Source organism: Bubalus kerabau, chromosome 3, assembly GCF_029407905.1.
Source record: "Bubalus kerabau isolate K-KA32 ecotype Philippines breed swamp buffalo chromosome 3, PCC_UOA_SB_1v2, whole genome shotgun sequence".
NCBI classification, from domain to species: domain Eukaryota; kingdom Metazoa; phylum Chordata; class Mammalia; order Artiodactyla; family Bovidae; genus Bubalus; species Bubalus kerabau.
In genome coordinates this window covers 150,438,067-150,460,510 of record NC_073626.1, presented here as the reverse complement: position 1 = coordinate 150,460,510, position 22,444 = coordinate 150,438,067, and the positions used below count along the sequence as shown (strand labels likewise).

Here is a 22,444-nt window from a genome sequence, read left to right as displayed (position 1 = left end):
TGGACTGTGAAGAAAGCTGAGCGCCGAAGAATTGATGCTTTTGAACTGTGGTGTTGGAGAAGACTCTTGAGAGTCCCTTGGACTGCAAGGAGATCCAACCAGTCCATTCTGAAGGAGATCAGCCCTGGGTGTTCTTTGGAAGGAATGATGCTAAAGCTGAAACTCCAGTACTTTGGCCACCTCATGCGAAGAGTTGACTCAATGGAAAAGACTCTGATGCTGGGAGGGATTGGGAGCAGGAGGAGAAGGGACGACAGAGGATGAGATGGCTGGATGGCATCACCGATTCGATGGACTTGAGTTTGTGTGAACTCCGGGAGTTGGTGAAGGACAGGGAGGCCTGGCGTGCTGCGATTCATGGGGTCGCAGAGAGTTGGAACACGACTGAGCGACTGAACTGAGCTGAACTGATATATATATATATGTAGTTTAATTTTATCCAAAGAATCCATTTCAGTTCAGTTCAGTCGCTCAGTCGTGTCTGACTCTGTGCGACCCCATGAATCGCAGCACGCCAGGCCTCCCTGTCCATCACCAACTCCCGGAGTTCACACAAACTCAAGTCCATCGAATCGGTGATGCCATCCAGCCATCTCATCCTCTGTCGTCCCTTCTCCTCCTGCCCCCAATCCCTCCCAGCATCAGAGTCTTTTCCATTGAGTCAACTCTTCGCATGAGGTGGCCAAAGTACTGGAGTTTCAGCTTTAGCATCAGTCCTTCCAAAGAACACCCAGGGCTGATCTCCTTCAGAATGGACTGGTTGGATCTCCTTGCAGTCCAAGGACTCTCAAGAGTCTTCTCCAACACCACAGTTCAAAAGTATCAGTTCTTTGGCGCTCAGCTTTCTTCACAGTCCAACTCTCACATCCATACATTACTACTGGAAAAACCATAGCCTGGCTACTTTAAATAAAGTGTCTTGAAATTACAAAGCAAAACTTCAATAATTTTTATTAATCTAGAATAGCTTAATGACACAAAACAGCTTTAGAATCCAAAAGCAAATTTATCTCCAGCATAGGAACTTGCCCAAGGTGTTTGGTAAAGACCTTGACCAACAGAACTCTACTTATGTAACACTGTGAGATTGACATTGGAAACCCCAGAGTCTTTTTTCCTACATCCAGTCTCTCCTCCCAACTTTCCTAGGGTAGTACCCCTTTCTATTCTCGCCCAAGGCCCTTATTCTACTCTCCCCTTATTAAAAGTCCATTAGGGAAGGACCTGATAAGTATACACTAAAGTGGAATCACTAATACGTTTTTATGTCTAACCCTCCTAATGGTATTTGCATTCTAACGGGGGAAAAAAGCCTTCAAGCTAACTAACATATCTGTATGGCATATCATATATCTGGAAGTTATCAACTTTAGACATTCTGCCTGAATTTAGCAAGGACAGCAGGCGACTCTTCAAAGGAGGAGTCAAGGGCAGCAGGGGAATCTTCAAAGAGGGGGTCTCAATCCTTTTGGTTTTGTAATATCTGTTCTGCCTATTGAGGGTTTATCATACTCCCTGCTTTCCTGGAAATTCAGTTCTATGTGAGTTTTATTTGTTCATTATGGCTGGACACTTTAAATCTGCAGGGTTGCAGAATGGCTGTTTAAATCAAAATGAATATTGATTCAGCTACCAGAGCCATCGGTGACTTCTCTTGTATTTGGTGGAGGAGGGAGGAATTGGGGAGGAATCTTCAGCAGACCGTGATTCTGTGTCATTCCTGCTAGTTCAATCCTGCTCTCTTGTTTTTAAGGGGAGATTATATTGGCATCAGACTTCGGGAGAATGAGTTTGACCCAAAAGGAAGAAGGCAACTCACCTTTCTAGATGATATGGTAAAGAAAGGCATACTGCTGCGAATCACATCTGTGTCATATGTGTGTTACAGGGAGGAACAGGATCTAATGTCCATCATAAATGAGGCTAATCTTGATCCCCTTCCCCCAGAATTTCCTCTTTCTCATCTGTCATCCTAGGATTGTCCATGTGGTCTTTTCAACCCATTAAACTGAAAGCAAGAAGAATGAGAAAGTAAAAAGTCATGAGACTTTCGCTATTTATTTACTTTTATGAGAGAAAAGATAAAAAAAGCAAAATGAGTATACAATTAAAAGTATGACAGCCATGATGTTAAACGCCTTTTGATGAGATTAAACTACTATTGTAAAGTTCTCAAATGTCATAATTTGTTACTATTCATGGAGAAAACCAAGTAATTGAATAATCCTAAATTCCTGTTATTATACCTGTTGAAACTCAGATTCATGCTATGTAATCAAATTTACTTCACATGAATTAAAGAAGCTGTGAAGAGATCTAATTCAAAAGAGATTAGTAAGCCCTCAGCCTTTTTATGCTACCCATTTACTGTTCTTGCACTAATGAGGAGGCAGGACCACGTGTCTCCCCCTCCTCTCGCCCATCCCTGTCTGATTTCCCTGGTACTGAATGAGCAGTTAAGGAAGGTTTCATGTTCTAAACTACTTCTCTATGCATGTATTAAATAGAGAAATTAAATCGATTAGACAAGTGCTGGTCAAACTTTAATGAGGTCTTATTCCAAGACCGTTTTGATTCGGGAGGTCTGGGGTGGGGCTGGAGATGTGCCTTTCTAATGAGCAAACGGGTGATAACAGGTCTACCTCTCCAGGCATCAATCTTCCGATTAGGTTTCAACAAGTGAATTCTGCCTTTCTTTTTTTTCTCCCTTCCTTCCCTTCCTCCCTCCTTCCTTCCTTTTCTCTCTTTTTCTTTCTTTCTCTTTTCAGTTTGTTTCAGCCCCTGAAAGAAATAATTACATTGTTACACCTTTTAGAGAATGTTAAGATTACCTAGAACCTTGGAAATCATCTACAAACACAAAAACAAAACTGACCTTTCTTCGTCAAACTGAGAAGGAATGATTTGACAGATAAATGGTGAATACACTTAGAAATGACCGGGAAAATGTGGTCAATATGATAAGAATGAACTCTGACTTGGTCCTTAGCTTTTTAGCACATAGAAGACAAGTCACTTACCCAAGTCTACCTCCAGTTCCTTGCATCCCCTGGACCCTCTGCCTAGGAGGTCCTTCACCTATGGAAATTCTCCTCATCCTTCAAGCCCAGCTCTGCCGAAGCCTCTTTTATGAGTCTCTAGGGATTCCCCCAACTCATCAGGTGGACACACCTCCTCTGTGACCCTGGGAGCACATTTCTGATGTTACACCAAAATTAGAAATTGTTCTCTATGTCCCTCTTTCTCTACCTTCCCCTTTTTCTATTTTATAATTCAAGGAAGTTGAGGCCCAGAGAACAGCAATTGCTCACCCAAGGATATAGTACCATGAGTTGTTAGCAGTAACCTAGATTTGAACCCAGATTCCCTGATTCCCAATTTAGTATTTCATGGATCTATCAATCATTTCAGGCACGTCCACCCACCCACCCAACACACACACACACTTGTCTCGTGGGGGGTTAAATGTAATGCCGGAAGAACACTAGTTATTTCTATCTGAGCATCAGGTTACGGGACACAGCTGGTGATCCTCACTGTTGTGGACATGACAAAAGATTAGAACAGGCTTAGCAGTGCCATTGTCATTGCCAGGGTGAGCTTCAGTCAATGTCTTAGCCTGTTCCTTTGTTCTCTGTGCTCCCTGCTTCCAGGCACACTATGACTTGGCCATCAATGTTGCTTTGCAATGGCTGGATCACTCAGAAGACTTAACTTGGCTAGAGTGGGAGAAAGTGTAAGTTGAATACTCCTTGTTCCTTTTTTTTTTTTTTTAAACGAGTAATGACAGAGGAAATTTATCACAAGGCACTCTGATTTGAAAATACTATGGAGTATTTGTCTCCAGCTGCTGCTGCTAAGTCACTTCAGCCATGTCCAACTCTGTGCGACCACAGAGGCAGCCCACCAGGCTCCCCCGTCCCTGGGATTCTCCAGGCAAGAACACTGGAGTGGGTTGCCATTTCCTTCTCCATGTCTCCAGCTAGAAACCTGAAAAAAATCTCACAGTCGTCAGTTTGAGGAAGTCTTATCCATGCTTACATATTTTGCACCCCTGTGAATTGGTTTCGGTCAGACACAGATCTTTCTTGCGTAAGATGTTTTGTCTTAGAAATATAACTGTGCTTTATTGTGTACATGCCTTGATTTTTTAAAAAATGATGAGGTTTTTGGGTAAAGCTGCAATCTTTTCCCAAGGACCATCAAACATAACTTCTTAAGCATTTAACCAGATGTGTACCTGAGCTAGGCAGTTTGAATCACCACTGTTTTAATGCTTGCCGGGATTATTGGCATTTTCTCCCAAATGTGGGGCTTTCCAGGTGGCGATAGTGGTAAAGAACCAGCCTGCCGATACAGGAGGCATAAGAGACATGGGTTTGATCCCTGGGTCAGGAAGATCCCTTGGAGATGGAAATGACACCCACTCCATTATTCTTGTTTGGAAAAGCCTGGATGGAGGAGCCTGACAGGCTATGGTCCATGGGGTCATGGAAAGTTGGACATGACTGGGCGACTAACCACACCTGTATGTGCCAGGCAGACTCATTCAGCTAGAAAGAACATGAAACTGATGACGCCAGGATTGAATCCCTTGTTCAAGAGGCCAGTTGTTTTTTTTCTGCTCTGTTGCTTTAGAACACACACCTGGGGCTAAATGGTTGGATCAGTTAGTATTTAGTTGCAATAAGCAGAAAATCCAATTTGAATGGACTTCAGCAGGAAAAAATAAAAAAGAAAAGAAAAGGAGGAGAGATTTATTGCCTCTGTATCTGCAAAGTCCATGGGTAGAGTGGCATCAGGCATGGCTTAATTCAAAACTCAAACCAGGTCATCAGGATCTACCTCTTGGCTATTTCCTCTGAGTGGACACTATTTCTAGTTTTAGCCTACTTTATCACAACAGTCAGGCCAGGGGAGAATGGATTTTTAAAAAGCACAGAACTGTGTCTCAATGGCACTGTTTGCTCTGACTTATCTGGGGGTGGAGTGAGGGAGAGAACATGCTGGCTAAATTAGTCCACAGCGTGTTTTCCATCCTTGGAATCCTTGGAATCTAGGGGCATCATCACGCCCCTAGAAGCTTATATGGGGGGAAGCTTTATAGGCTTACACAGGGGGAAGGCAGTTACCCCCAGGCGATTGCCACAAGAACAGGAAAGGATATGGGTTGGTAAAACCACAATTGTCCACCATAGTGGCCACTCCTCTGGGGTTTGATACCTGTGGAAACATGGGTAGATGAGGGTAAATTCATCACCACTATTGGAAGATTCAAAATTCAGTGTATACTTTGCCGATGATGGATTAAGCATACCAGTTTTGTGAATAAATGCATAGCAAGCAGCCATTGGCTATTGTTTATTACTTATGATTATCATCACAACCTTGTCAAAAATTCTTGTTAAAAAGAACAAGAATAAACCCTCCATTCTTATTCATATTCCCCCTTAGGAAAATGTCATTTCGGGGTAGACCCATATATCCAAACCATAGAGAACGAGAAGCAATGATTTTATCATCTTATGCTGGAATCTTAATGGTAAGGAAAAGAATATTATTTGCATCTATGAAGATTTTGCATCTATAATGTGCATTTTATATTAAAGAATACTTATTTTATTTTTCAACCAATGTTTCTAAGTATTTAAAATTTATTGAAATTAAATTTTTCATTTTTAAAGGTTAATAAAAAGACTGACTTCTATATTATATTGTAAAAAAATATGCATTTAAGGGAAAAAATAACACATAAATAATTGATGTTAGGATACTCTGACTTATCCATTTATTTTAAAGTTATTTATCTGGTGCCCATGCTCTCCAGGCATGGTACTGAATGTGCAGGAGCTGTAATAGTTTTATTTTACAATAAAAGAAAAGTCATGATATGATAATATATTTTTGTTATTATTTTGTTGTTTAACAGAACAGTATCCCAATTGAGGAAGTCTTTAAAATTTATGGGGCTGGCTCTTCTTCCAGTTCTGGTGCTGCCAAGGTAAGGATGACCTGAGACTATCAACATAATGGAATTTTAGAGAGAATTTCTTTATTTTATAAATTGATAGTATTGTATTTTCAGGCATGAAATAACAGCTTCATATCAAAATATATAAAACCAAATGTAATTATACCTTGCTGCTGCTACTGCTGCTAAGTTGCTTCAGTCGTGTCCGACTCTGTGCAACCCCATAGATAGCAGCCCACCAGGCTCCCCCGTCCCTGGGATTCTCCAGGCAAGAACACTGGAGTGGGTTGCCACTTCCTTCTCCAATGCATGAAAGTGAAAAGTGAAAGTGAAGTCACTCAGTCGTGTCCGACTTTTAGTGACTCCATGGACTGTAGCCTACCAGGCTCCTCCGTCCGTGGGATTTTCCAGGCAAGAGTACTGGAGTGGGTTGCCATTGCCTTCTCCTACTTGAATAATAAATCTAAGATGCTTTCACTACATAGAGGCCTATACTCATAATAGCAAATGCATTTTATTAATTCATAAATAGAGGCAACCACTTGAGCACCTTAAAGTCTAGATGCTGTCTCTGTTCTGCATTAACAAAAGTTCTCACTTACACTTTTCATAATATGGGTCTGGCAAATCCAAGTGCTCCTCTTGTATGATGTACCATAACTTCTAGAACTAGGACAAGATCTGCAATGTTCATTCTCATGAGAAATTATCTAGTTTACTGCCGCCACATTTCTCCTTTCCACAAGACTGCTTGGAATTCAGTCCAGTTGAAGTACTAAAGATCAGGGAGTCCAGGTTGAGTTCTGACTGTGTCCCTTCCCGTCTTTGGGTTTCCATATACTAATCTTGAAAAATAGAAAACAAATAGCCCAGAGTATTCTGAATTATCTTTACTATTAGTTCAGGTTTTGCTATTTATGAATATATAAACATTTACTAAACATTTGAAATATAGGCTTCTATTTAGAGGTGAACTGATGATCCCTTTGCCTTTGGAAAACCTCTAGAAAAGAGAAGAAGAAGAAAGGGCAGATGGGGTGGGCTGGGTCGGGCAGCGGTGTGGAGTGGGAGGAAGTCAGGGAGGGAAGCCAGGAGAACCCACACAAGGCCTTCTGCTCCCACTGTCACTTCCCTTGTCCCCACCAGGGTTTGGAAGGGAGGCCAGGGCAGGGGCAGGGCTGCGGCCACAGGAACACCACCTGCCTTGCTGTCTTACCTGCAGACCATCCTGCAAACAGTGGGGTCATATAAAGTCAGGAGTCTACCAGGGCCACCTTAGGACTCCTGCATTTACTCAGAAGTATCATAACTGAATCCAATGGTCCTCTCACCTTAGTCCATATGTAAGCTGGCCTGGTCTTGAGACTCAAATTCCCTGGATTATGGAGGAAATCAGCACCCCCTCTCTGATCTCTCTGGTTTCAACTCTTCCATTCATTTGTTATAGTCATAGGTGCAGGGATACAAGGGTGGGTAAGTCTGAAAAAATCACTTTCTCATAGATTTCATATCTCATATTGGAGCTGACATGCTTCCTTGGTTGAGGTATAAGCCACCCCAAGACTGATGCTCCTCAGACACCAAGCTCTTCTTGGCTTTTGAAGAAAGACTACTTTTTTTGTTTTCTTAGAGAGTCAAGCAAACCACACTGCTTTAATCCTGTTTGATTTTTTTCCTGCAGATTTCTCACTTCTAGGATTTCCCCTATTTGGGCTTTCCTTTCAAACCACCCCCTTCAACACATACATATAAATATCTGAGCCCAAGTCCCTCTGTTTCAGACATTGTGTTTTCTTCCCTTCATCTTCTTTGCCTAGCAGAGGACAAAGGCAGGCAGTAGGCAGATCTAGTTGCTTGGTCTCAACTCAAGTGACCAGAGGACAAATATGGAAAATCACATCCTGGAAGGAATGGCACCATGAAGCCCTCCAGTCTTAGCAGGGTTATCTATCAAGCAGGTTTGCAAACATGGCTGTTCAAGTAGCTTGGATAAACCAGATTCATTAAAGAGGCCAAAATGGAGGGGAGTGGGGAAGGATAAATTAGGAGTTTGGGATTAAAATATACACATTAATATATATAAAATCAATAACTAACAAGGACCTACTATATAGCACAGGGAACTATATTCAATATCTTGTAGCAACCTATAAGAAAAGAACCTAAAAAGAATATAAATATATGTGTATGTGTATATATATATATATATATATGTATGTATGTATGTATATACATATAGGGAAGCTGAAGTGGTACCCTCTGCATATCTGAGGTTGTTGATTTCTCCCAGCAATCTTGATTCCAGCTTGTGGTTCATTCAGCCTGGCATTTTGCATGATGTACTCTGCAAACATGTCGGGCTGGATGAATTACAAGCTGGAATCAAGATAGGTGGGAGAAACATCAACAACCTCAGATATGCGGATGATACCACTCTAATGGCAGAAAGTGAAGAGGAACTAAAGAACCTCTTGATGAGGGTGAAGGAGAAGAGTGAAAAAGCCAGTTTAAAACTAAATTGTAAAAAAACTAAGATCATGGCATCCGGCTCCATTGCTGCATGGCAAATAGAAGGGGAAAAGGTGGAAGTGGTGACACAGTTTCTTTTCTTGGGCTCTAAAATCACTGGGTTGGCGACTGCAGCCATGAAATCAGAAGACACTTGCTTCTTGGCAGGAAAGCTTTGACAAACCTGGACAGTGTGCTGAAAGGCAGAGACATCACTCTGTTGACAGAAGTCTGTAAAGTCAAGGCTATGGTCTTACCAGTGGTCACATATGGTTGTGAGAGCTGGATGGTAAAGAAGGCAGAGCACCAAAGAATTGATTCCTTCGAACTGTGGTGCTAGAGAGGACTCCTGAGAGTCCCTTGGACAGCAAGGAGATCAAACCAGTCAATCCTAAAGGAAATCAACCCTGAATTCTCACTGGAAGGACTGATGCTGAAGCTGAAGCTCCAGTATTTTAGTTATCTGATGCAAACAGCTGACTCACTGGAAAAGACCCAATGCTGGGAAAGATTGAGAGCAGAGGAAGAGGGCATCAGAGGATGAAATTGCTGGATGGCATCACTAGTGCAATGGACATGAACTTGGGCAAACTCCAGGAGATGGTGAGGGACAGGGAAGCCTTGAGCACTGCAGTCTATGGGGTCGCAAAGAGTCGGACACTACTGGGTGACTGAATAAAAACAACAACAACTCTGCATATATATTAAATAAACAGGGTGACAATATACAGCCTTGACATACTCCTTTCCCAATTTTGAACCAGTCAGTTGTTCCATGTCCCGTTCTGTTTGTCCACTAAAAAGATGCACAATGTAAGAATTGTGAGTTAAGTTTTATTGGGGGCAAATGAGGACTGCAGCCCAGGAGACAGCACCTCAGATAGCTCTGAGAGACTGCGCCAAAGAGGTAGTGGGGGAAGGTCAATATATAAGATTTTGGTGAAGGGGGAGTTCAATGCAATCAAATGTTTACTTTACAAAAGGTTTCTGCTAGTCAAGAGGAGCTGATGTCTCCATGAAAAGATTTAGTGCTTTTCTAGATATAAAGAGATGTCAGGATTGGGATCATGAAATCAGTTCCTAAAAATATCTATCTAAAGACCTGTACCACCAGTTTCTCTGAAGCACAGAGTGCTTCACTCTCCACCCTTGAACTCCCTTCAGGGTGTGTCGAAGTTCAACAGCTGCAGCAACACAGGGTTCAGTCTCTGCAGAGGCAGATGGCAAATGCCCTTGGCAAGTGCCAATTTGTAGTTGACAACATAGACTACATAATGACCAGCTCTGAAGGAAAATAAATCATATCCTCAGAAAGGGGGTTTTGTCAAACTCAAGTTCAAGTGCCCGATACCAAGTGAGGTCAAACAACCAAAACATCAGAGTTTGGAGCAGAGATAGGTTTATTACAGGGCCAAGAAAGGAGAACAGGGCAGTTTATGCTTAAAGACCCAAACTCCCCATGGGTTTCAGGAAAGAAGCTTTTATAGGCAAAATTTGGAGGATCAGGCTCCAGGGTGTGGAGCCTAAACTCTAAACTCTATCAGCCTCGATTTCATTTGTAGAAGCAGGAGCCAGAAGCTGGGATTGCTATGGGAAATGAGGTGAGTTACATCAGTAAAGCCCTTAGTGGTTGGCATCTGGTAACCTCAAAACAATAGCTATGGTTAAGGTTCTTGTACTCGGAGGGTTGGGGGTGTATCTGATTCCCTCCATATTCCTCTAAATCAGGGTTTCTCAACATTTTGAACCAGATAATTTGTGTGTAGGGGGTAGAGTTGGGGCTGTTTAGTGCATTGTGAGCTGTTTAGCAGAATTCTTGGCTTCCACCTGAAACTGTTTACCTCAGATCAGGACTTGAACTCATCTGCTGGGACTCGAACCCAGCCAAAACCCTGCTTGGGACTCTAACCCACATGGCTGGGACTAGAATCCAGCCAAAACCCGGTTTTGAACTCTAACCCGTATGGCTGGAACTTGAACCCAGTCAAAACCCACAGTACCTGGTTTCAGGACCTAATGAAGCTCAGGTTTTTGATGTCTCATCTCAGAAAGAATCCAGTGAGAGACAAAGTGATAGGTAAGAAGTAGATTTATTTAGAGAGAAGCACACTCCACAGACAGAATGTGGGCCATCGCAGAGGGTAAGTACAGCCGCCTTGAAATGTGGTGTGGTTAGTTTTTATGGGTTGGTAATTTCATAAGCTAATGAGTGGTAGGATTACTCTAACTATTTTGGGGAAGAGTGGAGAATTCCAGGAATTGGGCCACCCCCACCTTTTAGTCCTTTGATGGTTCCTTGGAACTGCATATAATCACGATGGTCTGATCACATACCTAGAGCCAGACATTCTGAAATGCGAAGTCAAGTGGGCCTTAGGAAGCATCACTACAAACAAAGCTACTGGAGGTGATGGAATTCCAGTTGAGCTATTTCAAATCCTAAAAGATGATGCTGTCAAAGTACTGCATTCAATATCCCAGCAAATTTGGAAAACTCAGCAGTGGCCACAGGACTGGAAAAAGTCCGTTTTCATTCCAATCCCAAAGAAAGGCAATGCCAAAGAATGTTCAAACTACCACACAATTGCACTCATTTCACACGCTAGCAAAGTAATGCTCAAAATTCTCCAAGCCAGGCTTCAACAGTACATGAACCATGAACTTCCAGATCTTCAAACTGGATTTAGAAAAGCCAGAGGAACCAGAAATCAAATTGCCAACATCCGTTGGATTACCAAAAAAGCAAGAGAGTTCTAGAAAAACATCTATTTCTGCTTTATTGATTATGCCAAAGCCTCTGACTGTGTGGATCACAACAAACTGGAAAATTCTTCAAGAGATGGGAATATCAGACCACCTGACCTGCCTCCTGAGAAATCTGTACTCAGGTCAAGAAGCAACAGTCAGAACTGGACATGGAACAACAGACTGGTTCCAAATCAGGACAGGAGTATGTCAAGGCTGTATATTATCACCCTGCTTATTTAACTTATATGCAGAGTATATAATGAGAAACGCTGGACTGCATGAAGCACAAGCTGGAATCAAGATTGCTGGGAGAAATATCAATAACCTGAGATATGCAGATGACACCACCCTTATGGCAGAAAGTGAAGAAGAACTAAAAAGCCTCTTGATGAAAGTGAAAGAGGAGAGTGAAAAAGTTGGCTTAAAGCTCAACATTCAGAAAACTAAGATCATGGTATCTGGTTCCATCACTTCATGGCAAATAGATGGGGAAACAATGCAAACAGTGAGAGACTTTATTTTTTGGGATCCAAAATCACTGCAGATGGTGACTGCAGCCATGAAATTAAAGGCGTTTGCTCCTTGAAAGAAAAGTCATGACCAACCTAGACAGCACATTAAAAAGCGGAGACATTACTTTGCCAACAAAGGTCTGTCTAGTCAAAGCTTTGGTTTTTCCAGTGGTCATGTGAAACTTGAACTATAAAGAAAGCTGAGCACCAAAGAATTGATGCTTTTGAACTGTGGTGTTGGAGAAGACTCTTGAGAGTCTCTTGGACTGCAAGGAGATCAAACCAGTGAATCCTCAAGGAAATCAGTCCTGAATATTCATTGGAAGGACTGATGCTGAAGCTGAAACTCCAATACTTTGGCCACCTGATAGAAAGAACTGACTCATTTGAAAAAACCCTGATGCTGGGAATGATTGAAGGCAGGAGGAGAAGGAGACAACAGAGGATGAGATGGTTGGATGGCATCACCGACTTGATGGACATGAGTTTGAGTAAGCTCCAGGAGTTGGTGATGGACAGGGAGGCCTGGTGTGCTGCAATCCATGAAGTTGCAAAGAGTCAGACATGACTGAGCGACTGAAGTGAACTGAACTGGAACTGCATGGCACCCCTGGGTGTGTTATTTAGCTTGCTGATTGAGGATCAAAGTCTAGTTGAAGTTGACTTGTCTGCTATCTTGGACCCATTTGATTGTAATCAGTTTATGCTGTGTCCTCAGGCTATGTCATTCTTTCAAAAGTTGTGCCCTGCCCCCTTCCCTCCTCTTACCCATTAGATGCCAATAGCTTCCCATGCCTGCCCCTTGATGTGACATCTAAAAATGTCTTTCAGTGTTGCCATGTATCCCCTAAGAGGCAAAAATCACAGCTAGTTAAGGACCACTTCTCTAAACATTCAAAAATCAAAGAGCTCATCAAGCATCCACTGTATTATTAAGACATGTTGTTGTTGTTTAGTTATGTGTCTGACTCTCTGTGACTCCATGGACTGTAGCCCTCCAGGCTCCTCTGTCCATGGGATTTCCCAGGCAAGATGATTGGAGTGGGTTGCCATTTCCTTTTCTAGGGGATCTGTCTGACCCAGTGATCAAACCTTCATTTCCTATACTGGCAGGCGAATTCTTTACCACTGAGCCACCAGGGAAGCCCCTTACTAAAACATAAACTTTGCCTACTTTAGATAAATTATCACAAAGGATATGATATGATTTCAGCTACAGATACAAGCATCTGAGGGTCCTCTACCCTGTGGACCTCACAAGGTCCTCCCTGCCTCCAGGACGCCAGCTCAGGCCTTTCCTTGCAGCTGCACATCAGCTCTATGCAGGTACCTTCCTCTACATCTTAAACAAGGAGTTACCAGGCCCTCTTAATGAACACATAGTATTTCAAAGATTAAATTGTGAGAGTGACTTTAAAACAGTCCTTAAGAGTCTAACATAATTTTTAAAAATTGGATTTGTATAGAACAGTCTTTTGGACTCTGTGGGAGAGGGCGAGGGTGGGATGATTTGGGAGAATGGCACTGAAACATGTATATTATCATATGTGAAATGAATCGCCAGTCCAGGTTCGATGCTTGAGACAGGGTGCTCGGGGGTGGTGCGCTGGGATGACCCAGAGGGACGTTATGGGGAGCGAAGTAGGAAGGGGGTTCAGGATGGGGAACATACGTATACCCATGGCGGATTCATGTCGATATATGGCAAAATCAATGCAATATTGTAAAGTAATTAGGCTCCAATTAAAAGAAATAAATTTATATTTAAAAATAAAAAAATAAACAAAAACTGGATTTAACTACAAGGTGGGGTAGTTAAAAAAAAATAGTTGATAAAGTTCTTCTTTAATGGCTGCATGTGTATGAATAAACTGATTCCTCCAGATACAGTGTCTCCTAAGCAACAGCTAAAATCCTTCCCAAGCAAAAGCTTAAAGCCCTGTTGAACACTAATCAGATTATGTAGAGTTTTTGGCCGCTAGAACTGGCCACTTGGGGCTTCCCAGTTGGCGCTAGTGGAAACGAACCCTCCTGCCAATGCAGGAGACATAAGAAACACAGGTTCAAACCCTGGGCTGGGAAGATCCCCTGGAGAAGGGCACGGCGACTCACTCCAGTATTCTTGCCTGGAGAACCCCATGGAGAGAGGAGCCTGCTGGCTGCAGTCCGTGGGGTCACACAGAGTGGGACACGACTGAGTGAGTTAGCGTGCACCACACGGGTACTGTGTGGGCTGATAGCTTTTTTTCAGGACTATCTGCTGCCACCTGGTGACAGAAAGCCATCAAGGACCCAGAATTGTTCAATTCTGTTAATACAATACAAGCTTCTAGTTCTACTCCTGAGAGGGAATTTTTTTGCTGACAGGGAGCCGTTTTTCTGCTGAGAAACTTGGACCCATAGGAGAAAAAAAAATTAAGAACTTCACATGTGATGATTATTTGCAGTTGAAAATGAAGGTGGTAAAGGTGTTAGTCGCTCAGTTGTGTCTGCTGTTTGTGATCCCATGGACTGTAGCCCATCAGGCTCCTCCATCCATGGTATTCTCCATGGATGAAGAATACTGGAGTGATCTGAAGTTAGATTCAGATACATGTAAGAGATTCTACGCATTTTCAAACTGAAGGAAAAGGAGCATAAACCTTCCTTTGACAAATAAAGCAAGCAACAGAAATATTCTGCAGTTCCATTTGACAGAAAAAGAGGGGAAAAGGAAAAGGAGGTAAAGAGTGAAACACTGGACAGAAAGAGGAAAAAGACAGACAGGTAACTAGAGAATATCAGAATCTCTTCTTTCCTCCTCTCTTCATGAAGCCACACCACAGTGTCTGAGCACCCATCACTCCTCTTCACTCAAACTTGCATCCAAAATTCAAAGCAAGCTCTTCAGAGACCAACAGACCGGTGTCCAGTCCCAACTCTGTTACTCCCTAGCTGAGTAGTACGATGAAGGTATCAATCAGTAACTTTGAAGGGAAAAAAAAAAAGAACATATGGCTAACTCTAGGTTTAGGACTTCAATGTTATCCTACTTGTAAAATAATTTTTCTTATAAACCACAGAGAGAGCTACATTAACTGCTTGCATAAGTTATCAATTATCAGGAGTCACAGGATATGTGAACTGGAAGTGACCTTTAAAATACTCGGGTTTTTTCTTCCCCAGTGGACAGGGAAACTAAAGCATGAAAGGCCTGTCTTTTTATTTTTTGGCTGCATCATTGGGCTTGTGGGATCTTAGTTCTCTGGAATGTAGGCCACAGCATGAAAGTGCCAAGTTCTAACCACTGGACAACAAGGAATTCGAAATGCATCAAGACGCTGTGCAAGCCAGATTTCTTTCTTACACAAGGCATGTATCATCCTGCAGGGATGTTATCACACCTATCTTTGCTAAACACAGATACAAAGCCTCCTTTTAATTACTTTCTTTGTTCTCGGTCATCTTTCGGAATAGATTACATGCTTCTTGAGATTTTGTGTGTCATGCATGGTTTGGTTGATCAGTCGTGTCTGACTCTTCATGACCCCATGGACTGCAGCCTGCCAGACTCCTCTGTCCATGGGACTATCCAGGCAAGACTACTGGAGTGGGTTGCTTTTTCCTTCTTCAGGGGATCTTCTTGAACCAGGGATAGAACCCAGGTCTCCCACATTGCAGGCAGCTTCTTTACCATCTGAGCCAACTCAGCTGGTAAAGAACCTGTCTGTAATTCAGGAGACCCCAGTTTGATTTGATCTTCCCCAGTAGGGAAGATCCCCTGGAGAAGGGATAGGCTACCACTCCTGTACTCATGGACTTCCCTGGTGCTCAGATGGTAAAGAATCTGCCTGCAGTGAAGGAGACCTGGGTTCGATCCCTGGGTTGGGAAGATCCTCTGGAGGACAACAGGGCAACCCACTCCAGTATTCTTGCTTCTTGAGGTTAGAAGCCATCATTCATGCTTATATTTAATTCTTTACAAGGCTGGATATGACACAAACTCTCAATAAATACACTTACCATTTCAATAAAAGCCTGAGGTCAGGAACTTCCCTAGTAATCTTCTCCTTCCAGTGCAGGGGGTTAAGGTTCTAGCCTTGGTTGGGGGGCTAAGATCCCACAAGCCTCGTGTCTAAGAAACCAAAACATAAAACAGAAACAATATTGTAAAAAATTCAATAAGAACTTCAAAAATGGTCCACATTAAAAAAAAAAAAAGACTGAGATCAAATCTAGACGGGCCCAGCTGAGGAGACTATAAACCGTTCCATCTATAAAGAGAACATTTATTGTATAATCCATGTTTTCTGTCCTCTCTGTCTGAAGCGATGGTTGCCTAATGACTTGTTAGCACAACCTGTTGTTTAGTTGATTCAATTTGTCACAATGTATGATGAACCTGGTTATCTAATAGTTTATTGTTCTTTTCTCCTCACTCAGCCCTGGAAAGGCAGGAACCTTGTCTGTCTTACCAACCACAGCTTCCTAAAACAGGGCCTGCCTTCCATAGTGCTCACTAGAAACTTATTGCGTGAATGAAAGACTGACGAGACAGTCCTAACCTTGAGTTTCCAATGCGGTGCAATGGACAGTGGGTTATTAACTATCACCACTGGGGGTGTTCTATGTGTTAATGTGCTTTGCATTCACAGATGAGTGAGTCCATAATTTGGCCTTAGGATGGGTTAGGAGGGTGCCAGCAAGGAAGCAGGAAGCTGGGGAGACAACTAGACCAGTTTCTCAGAAAAGGTGATATTTGAGCCACATCTTAAAGGAAAAGTAGGTGCCTTGAGGCAAAAGAGGAAGAAAAGGCTATTCCAGGTAAAGGGAGCCACCTGAAGAGCACAGTTTTGTGAAAGACCATTCTAGGCAAAGAATGGTCACCAAAGGCAGCACGGAAAGGCGCATGACCCACGGAAGATGATCCTCAACTGCTAGTCATGTGTCAGGAAGATGGGTCGGGGAGACAGGCCAAGTCTTGAGACAAGTGCTATAGCCAGCAGCTGCTTACAGCACAAAGTGGGTACAGCTTTTAAAAGTAGGTCTGTTTTCCTTTCAGGTACCCCGAGCTCCACCCCTCCGCCTCTCCTTGCACCCTTTTGCCATGTTAACAGCACCCAAAGCTGCAGAATATGCCAGCAAACAGAGTAAGCCTGTTTACTTCTGTATCTTAGAGAAATTTAAGTAAAACTCAGAGATACGCGTACAAAGTGAGGTCAAAGTTGTTCTGGTAATAACATCTTTCTGTCTGGGGGAATTTAAAAGAATCAGGAATGTTTATGACTTGATTTCCCTTCTGAAATCAGGGAAGTCATTTCTCAGACCTTTTGTTGGTGGAAGCAGAGGACTCTAGCAGGGAAGAATCTAAAACCAAGGGTGGATTTATTTTAAAAAATAGTTTAATACAGATATGACTACCTCATGCATCCCTAGGTGTCAAGCTAAGAAGGGCAGCAATGAACAAAAATACCACCAGCAGTTCTACAAGGAAAGCAAATGCCATGGAATGGAAATCATCAAAAAATTTATCTTTGGACATACAGCCGAAGGACAAAGTAGGTCTAAACATGCAAATTGAACCAAACTGATACCAGGTGTTTGGGGAGTACTTATAGTTAAAAGTCTAGCCCTTTGGGTGTTAGATGTTCTGGCTTTGAAACTAAAGCCCATTATTTATCAGCTGTGTGACTTTAGGCAAGTTGCTTAACTTGTCTGGGCCTTAAGTTTCCTTCTCTGTAAAATGGGAAGAACAATGGTACTTACCTCTTAAGGTCGCTGAATAATTAACTGATATTATGGGTCTTAAGGAATTAAAACCAAGTTAACTCCTAAATATTGACCATTATTATCTTTTCATCATTTAAGAAATACTAACCACAGTTAACCAACTAGTATTCTGTTGATTCAAGTAAAAGTGTTGAGGAGAGAATCTGTGTTCATATCTTATGCTTGGTCCCTTTCTTACTAACAAGAATTTTATCTTTGCCTGCTTTGTGTATCTGCTGTTTCTGCCTTGCCTATCTGGTTGCTTAGACATTTATGTTGCAGACTTCAGATAATGGTCAGGGATGGACAAGGCTGGAAGGGAAGGAGAAAGCAAGGAGGGTTCTTTGACATTCCAACACTGTGTTCTCAATTATAATGTACAAAGTGAAAAGGAAAATTTTAAAGTCAGAGAGACCAAGGTGGTCAATATATTAAAAGCAGGGAGAGAATCAGAAAAGTAGTTTAGGCTTGGGGGAAGGGGTGGCTGGGATATTTTAGGATTTTGTTGAATGAGAGACTCTGGGTCAGCTGGAGGTTTTAAGGTAGGAAAGGGAAAGAGGAATTTTGAAAACAGAATCACTAGGTTCTGAATTGAGCTTGCTTCAGGAAATACAGGGGCTTCCCTAATGGCTCAGCAGGTAAAGAATCCACCTGCAACCCAAGAGACACAGGAAATGTGGGTTCAATCTCTGAGCAGGGAATGATCCTCTGGAGGAAAAAGTGACAACCCACTCCAGTGTTCTTGCTTGAAAAATCTCATGGATAGAGGAGCCCGGTGGGCTGCAGTCCAAAGGGTTGCAAAGAGTCAGACATGACTGAGTTACTGAGCATTCAAGAAACACAAGTGAAAATTTTAATTCCTTTTTATGTGGCTTGGTTGCTACACTATGCATTTTTAAATGTGAATCTCTCAGTAGGCTGAGTCACACAGGGCTCAGGATTTGTTCAGGTTTTCTGAGGCCAACTATTGACTGATTAGAAATATAATCTTATCATAGCAAATCATAGCTTTAAGAACTGCCTGAAATCTTTGGTCATATTGAAAGTGAAAGTGAAGTCGCTCAGTCGTGTCCGATTCTTTGCGACCCCACAGACTGTAGCCTACCAGGCTCTGTGCATGGGATTTTCCAGGCAATAGTACTGGAGTGGATTGCCATTTCCTTCTCCAGGGGATCTTCCCAACCCAGGACTCGAACCAGGGTCTCCCGCATTATAGATAGACGCTTTACCGTCTGAGCCACCAGGGAATATTACGCCTTTAATATGTGTTATTCTAGTAGCGGAACAACCATGTTATTAGGAAATATTTACAAAATATTTAGTTTTCCTTTAAAGACATTTGCTATAATGAGATTTGGGTTTCCCCGGTGGCTCGACGGTAAAGAATCTGCCTGTAATGAAGGTTCAATCCCTGGGTCAGGAAGATCCCCTGGAGGAGGAAATGGCTTTATTCTTGCCTGGAAAGTACCATGGACTGAGGAACTTGGCAGACTACAGTCCATTGGTTTGTGAAAGAGTTGGACATGACTTAGCGACTAAACAACAAATAATAATGAGACTTGAAGATATAGCTTTTCTAGAACCATATCTTTGTTACTGAAGATCTTTTTGAAGTAGATCTACTTTTTGAAGTAGGTAATAATTTTAAAAATATGAGTTTGGGAATAGCAAACTTTGCATGCTTAGTTGCTTAGTTGTGTCCAACTCTTTGCGACCCCATGGACTGTAGCCTGCCAGGCTCCTCTGTCCATGGGGATTCTCCAGGCAAGAATACTGGAGTGGGTTGCCATGCCCTCCTCCAGGGGATCTTCCCAACCCAGGGACTGAACCTAGGTCTCCGGCATTTCAGGCGAATTCTTTACTGTCTGAGCCACAAGGGAAGCCCTAGCAAACTTTAGGAAATGAAACAGAACACAGAAAATAAGAAAACAGTAACAACTCCAGAAATCACACACACACACACACACACACACACACACACGCACACTAGTAATCAAGACTTTAAGCTTAATCATGAAAAAACAGATCTCTGAAACAGTGGTTTCAGAGGCTCATCTATGCACCCTATGTCCGGAAGATCTAGCTCTCAAGATTATTCATTGGAATGTTATTTTGAAAATATAATTTCGTTCCCTGTATGTTTTCTTTCATAACCATTGAAGACTGTTGGCTTCTTGATGGAAGCAGATCTTTTATTCCCTTATTATTTCCCACATGGATGTAAAGTGCTTTGTAGGCAGTAGATATTTAGTAGTTATTGCTGATTAGTGAATTAGCAGTAAGTGAATGGTCCTTAGTTGAGTGTGCTCAAATCACTGTGCCCTGTCCATACTGATTGAGAGGCTCGTTTCTGGGGACCAGCTTTTCCCATAGGTTAACTGATGCTTGTAAACCCAGGCATGTCAACAGAATAAGTGTCCATCTTGCAGTAAGGCCAGATCCTGAGATGAGTCCCTCTTACACGGCCCCTTCTTGATAACTAAGCAGCAAAAACCACATTTGTGAGGGCTTTTCATGCTTTATTGTTGATATTTGTGTACTTCAGGCATCTTTTCCAACTCTTGGGTAATGTACTTTCCAAATGAATTTTTCAATTAAAATAGTGGTACTTACAGTAAAAGTTTCAAATTACACAGTGAAAAGTAAAAGAATCCTCTCTTTCCCACACCCCTGTCCTACTCCTCAGAAGTAACAACTGTTAATAATTTTCAATTCTAATATTTGCCATACATGTACACATCAATATACATATTAACACATGCACACCTGATTAGAAACAACAAGTAAATAAAATAAATAGTTTATTAAGTGAATGAAAGGACTTCCCTAGTGGTGCAGTGGTTCAGAATCCACCTGTCAATGCAGGGTACATGGGTTCAATCCCTAGTCCAGGAAGATGCCACAACTTCTGGGCAACTAAGCCCATGGACCACAAATACTGAGCCAGTGCTCTAGAGCCCAAGAGCTACAACTGCTGAGCCCATGTCCTAGAGTCTGTGCTTAAAAATAAGGGAAGCCACTGCAATGAGAAGCCTGAACACCACGACGACAGGGCAGATTCCTCTCACTGGCACTAGAGAAAACCTCACACAGTAATGAAGACCCAGCACAGCCAAAATAAATAGATAAATAAATTTAAAAAATGTTTTCAAATGTATGAAAAATCCTTTTTAGTTTATTGTTTGAAGAAATCTTTCATTTATGTTTAAGCTTCTTAGTCTTTTCTTTTATGCCTTATGGATACTGTATCATGTCTTTTAGCTGATGAACACTTTTAAACTGCAAGATATTAATGCCTTATTCAGAATTTTCTGTTTATTTCCAGTCACTGAATTTCTTTAATAAATAAGGGGAAAAGAAGAATTATTTTTTTTTAAATCCAGGTATTCTGGAAAACAGTTTCCAAAATTTCTTTTGTACTGCTTGGTACTAATAGCTCATTTATTAGTTAAAATGGGTATGAGTAACACCATATCCTAGGAAAGGTAGAAAAAGAGTGAAAGACAAATAAGAACAAAGAACAAGGGCAAAAAAAAAAAATAGAAAATATTCACAAATAACCATCCTGTGGTTATTTAAGGGAATAATTTTATTCTTAGGAAATACACTATAAAGTGTATTATTAACCCAATAATTTCCCTCTGTGGGATCATGTATTATATTTAATTGAGAAATATAAGTCAATTTCCAAATGTCTGAGAAGAATTCCATGGAAATTCTTTTGCACCCACTTTTATTTTAGCTCATCTTTGTCAGTAACTTGGTATCTGATATTTGATCTTAACTCCTATAGCTTGAAAGCTAATGTTCATGTCCATTTTAAACTGATGTGTTTGATACCATAATCATCTTTTTATTCTGCAGGTCACTTAGAAACTTGGAATTGCTCCAGGGGAGTTCATAATAAAGTCTCTGAAAGAAGGGAACCATCATCTTAAAAATGCAACTCTTGCCAGCATATTTCTCTTTGCAATTAGCTTTTGATGCAAAGTGCATTGAAGTGTTATTTTGGATGTTGAGCTTTCTTATCTTAGAATCATGTTATTTGGTCATATTGTGGTTAATAGCAAGTATATATCTTATGCTACTTCACTGTGACTGGAAGATGGGTGGCTAGAGAATTTTGAGAATATATACCATTTCTGTGTTAGAGTAGGCTGACTTTGCAGCACATTTTACAAATGTTTAGCACTGAACATTGCAGAATAGTGGAGTAGGAGGCAGTTTTCCAAAGTTTCAATCCAAAATAAAATTAACCTTCATCAATTGCCTTTACTATGTTCTCACATGGAAACATTTAAACTCATTTCAATAAAGCCTTAAAAGAAAAATGAGTACAGGCTTTCTTTCAATAGAACACAAGGACTACTAGAAAAAGAAAACATTCTAGTCTTTCAACACCTTTTCAAAATGCTGATTATAAATTGAGTTTAGGGACGGGGCAGCCTGGTGGGCTGCCATCTATGGGGTCGCACAGAGTCAGACACGACTGAAGTGACTTAGCAGCAGCAGCAGTAGCAATTTGACCAAATGAACGCGAGTGTAAGTTATGCCATCTTAAGGTTTTGTTAACACAGAACAGTTTTCTTTAACATGTGCCAAAACTGGCATGTGGTTTGTTGACTTTTGTTCAAAGTGGTGGTGTATTTCAATGTGGCATTGTGGCTGGAAAGACCAAGGCAGCCTTTTCCACACTGGTTCAATTAAGGCTGTAACTAAGGTTGACCAGTAGACCTGCTGCATTAGGTCTGTCCTCTGGTTCTTGTGTACACTGTTGAACTTCACGGGACTCTGCCCAGCTTTTCTTGGGGGCTGGGGTCTAACTCTGCCACATGCAAGGGAACGTTTTTCTTTGTAGCTATTGATGCCTTTCCTCATAACATCTGCACCTTTGCTTTACATGCTGCCTGAAGACTTTCACAGATGGCATTGTGGACATATTGCCAGCTGTAGTTGG

General features: G+C 41.7%; 1 protein-coding gene across 1 annotated transcript; it reads left to right on the top strand.

Moving 5' to 3' along the window:
- The first annotated feature begins 1,757 nt into the window (after positions 1-1,757).
- C3H2orf80 (chromosome 3 C2orf80 homolog) lies at positions 1,758-21,818 on the top strand. Its single transcript, XM_055573297.1, has 7 exons — positions 1,758-1,835; positions 3,654-3,736; positions 5,455-5,542; positions 5,930-6,001; positions 16,781-16,868; positions 17,155-17,276; positions 21,352-21,818. The coding sequence occupies exons 1-7, from the start codon at positions 1,833-1,835 to the stop codon at positions 21,358-21,360; spliced, it is 465 nt and encodes a 154-aa protein (XP_055429272.1). The 5' UTR covers positions 1,758-1,832; the 3' UTR covers positions 21,361-21,818.
- Positions 21,819-22,444: the final 626 nt, after the last annotated feature.

Bases quoted from the DNA above. Each gene is read 5' to 3' on its own strand.
- C3H2orf80 (XM_055573297.1), top strand. The intron at 3,737-5,454 runs GTAAGTTGAATA...ATTCCCCCTTAG, and splicing joins TGGCTAGAGTGGGAGAAAGT to GAAAATGTCATTTCGGGGTA. The intron at 6,002-16,780 runs GTAAGGATGACC...TTTTCCTTTCAG, and splicing joins CCAGTTCTGGTGCTGCCAAG to GTACCCCGAGCTCCACCCCT.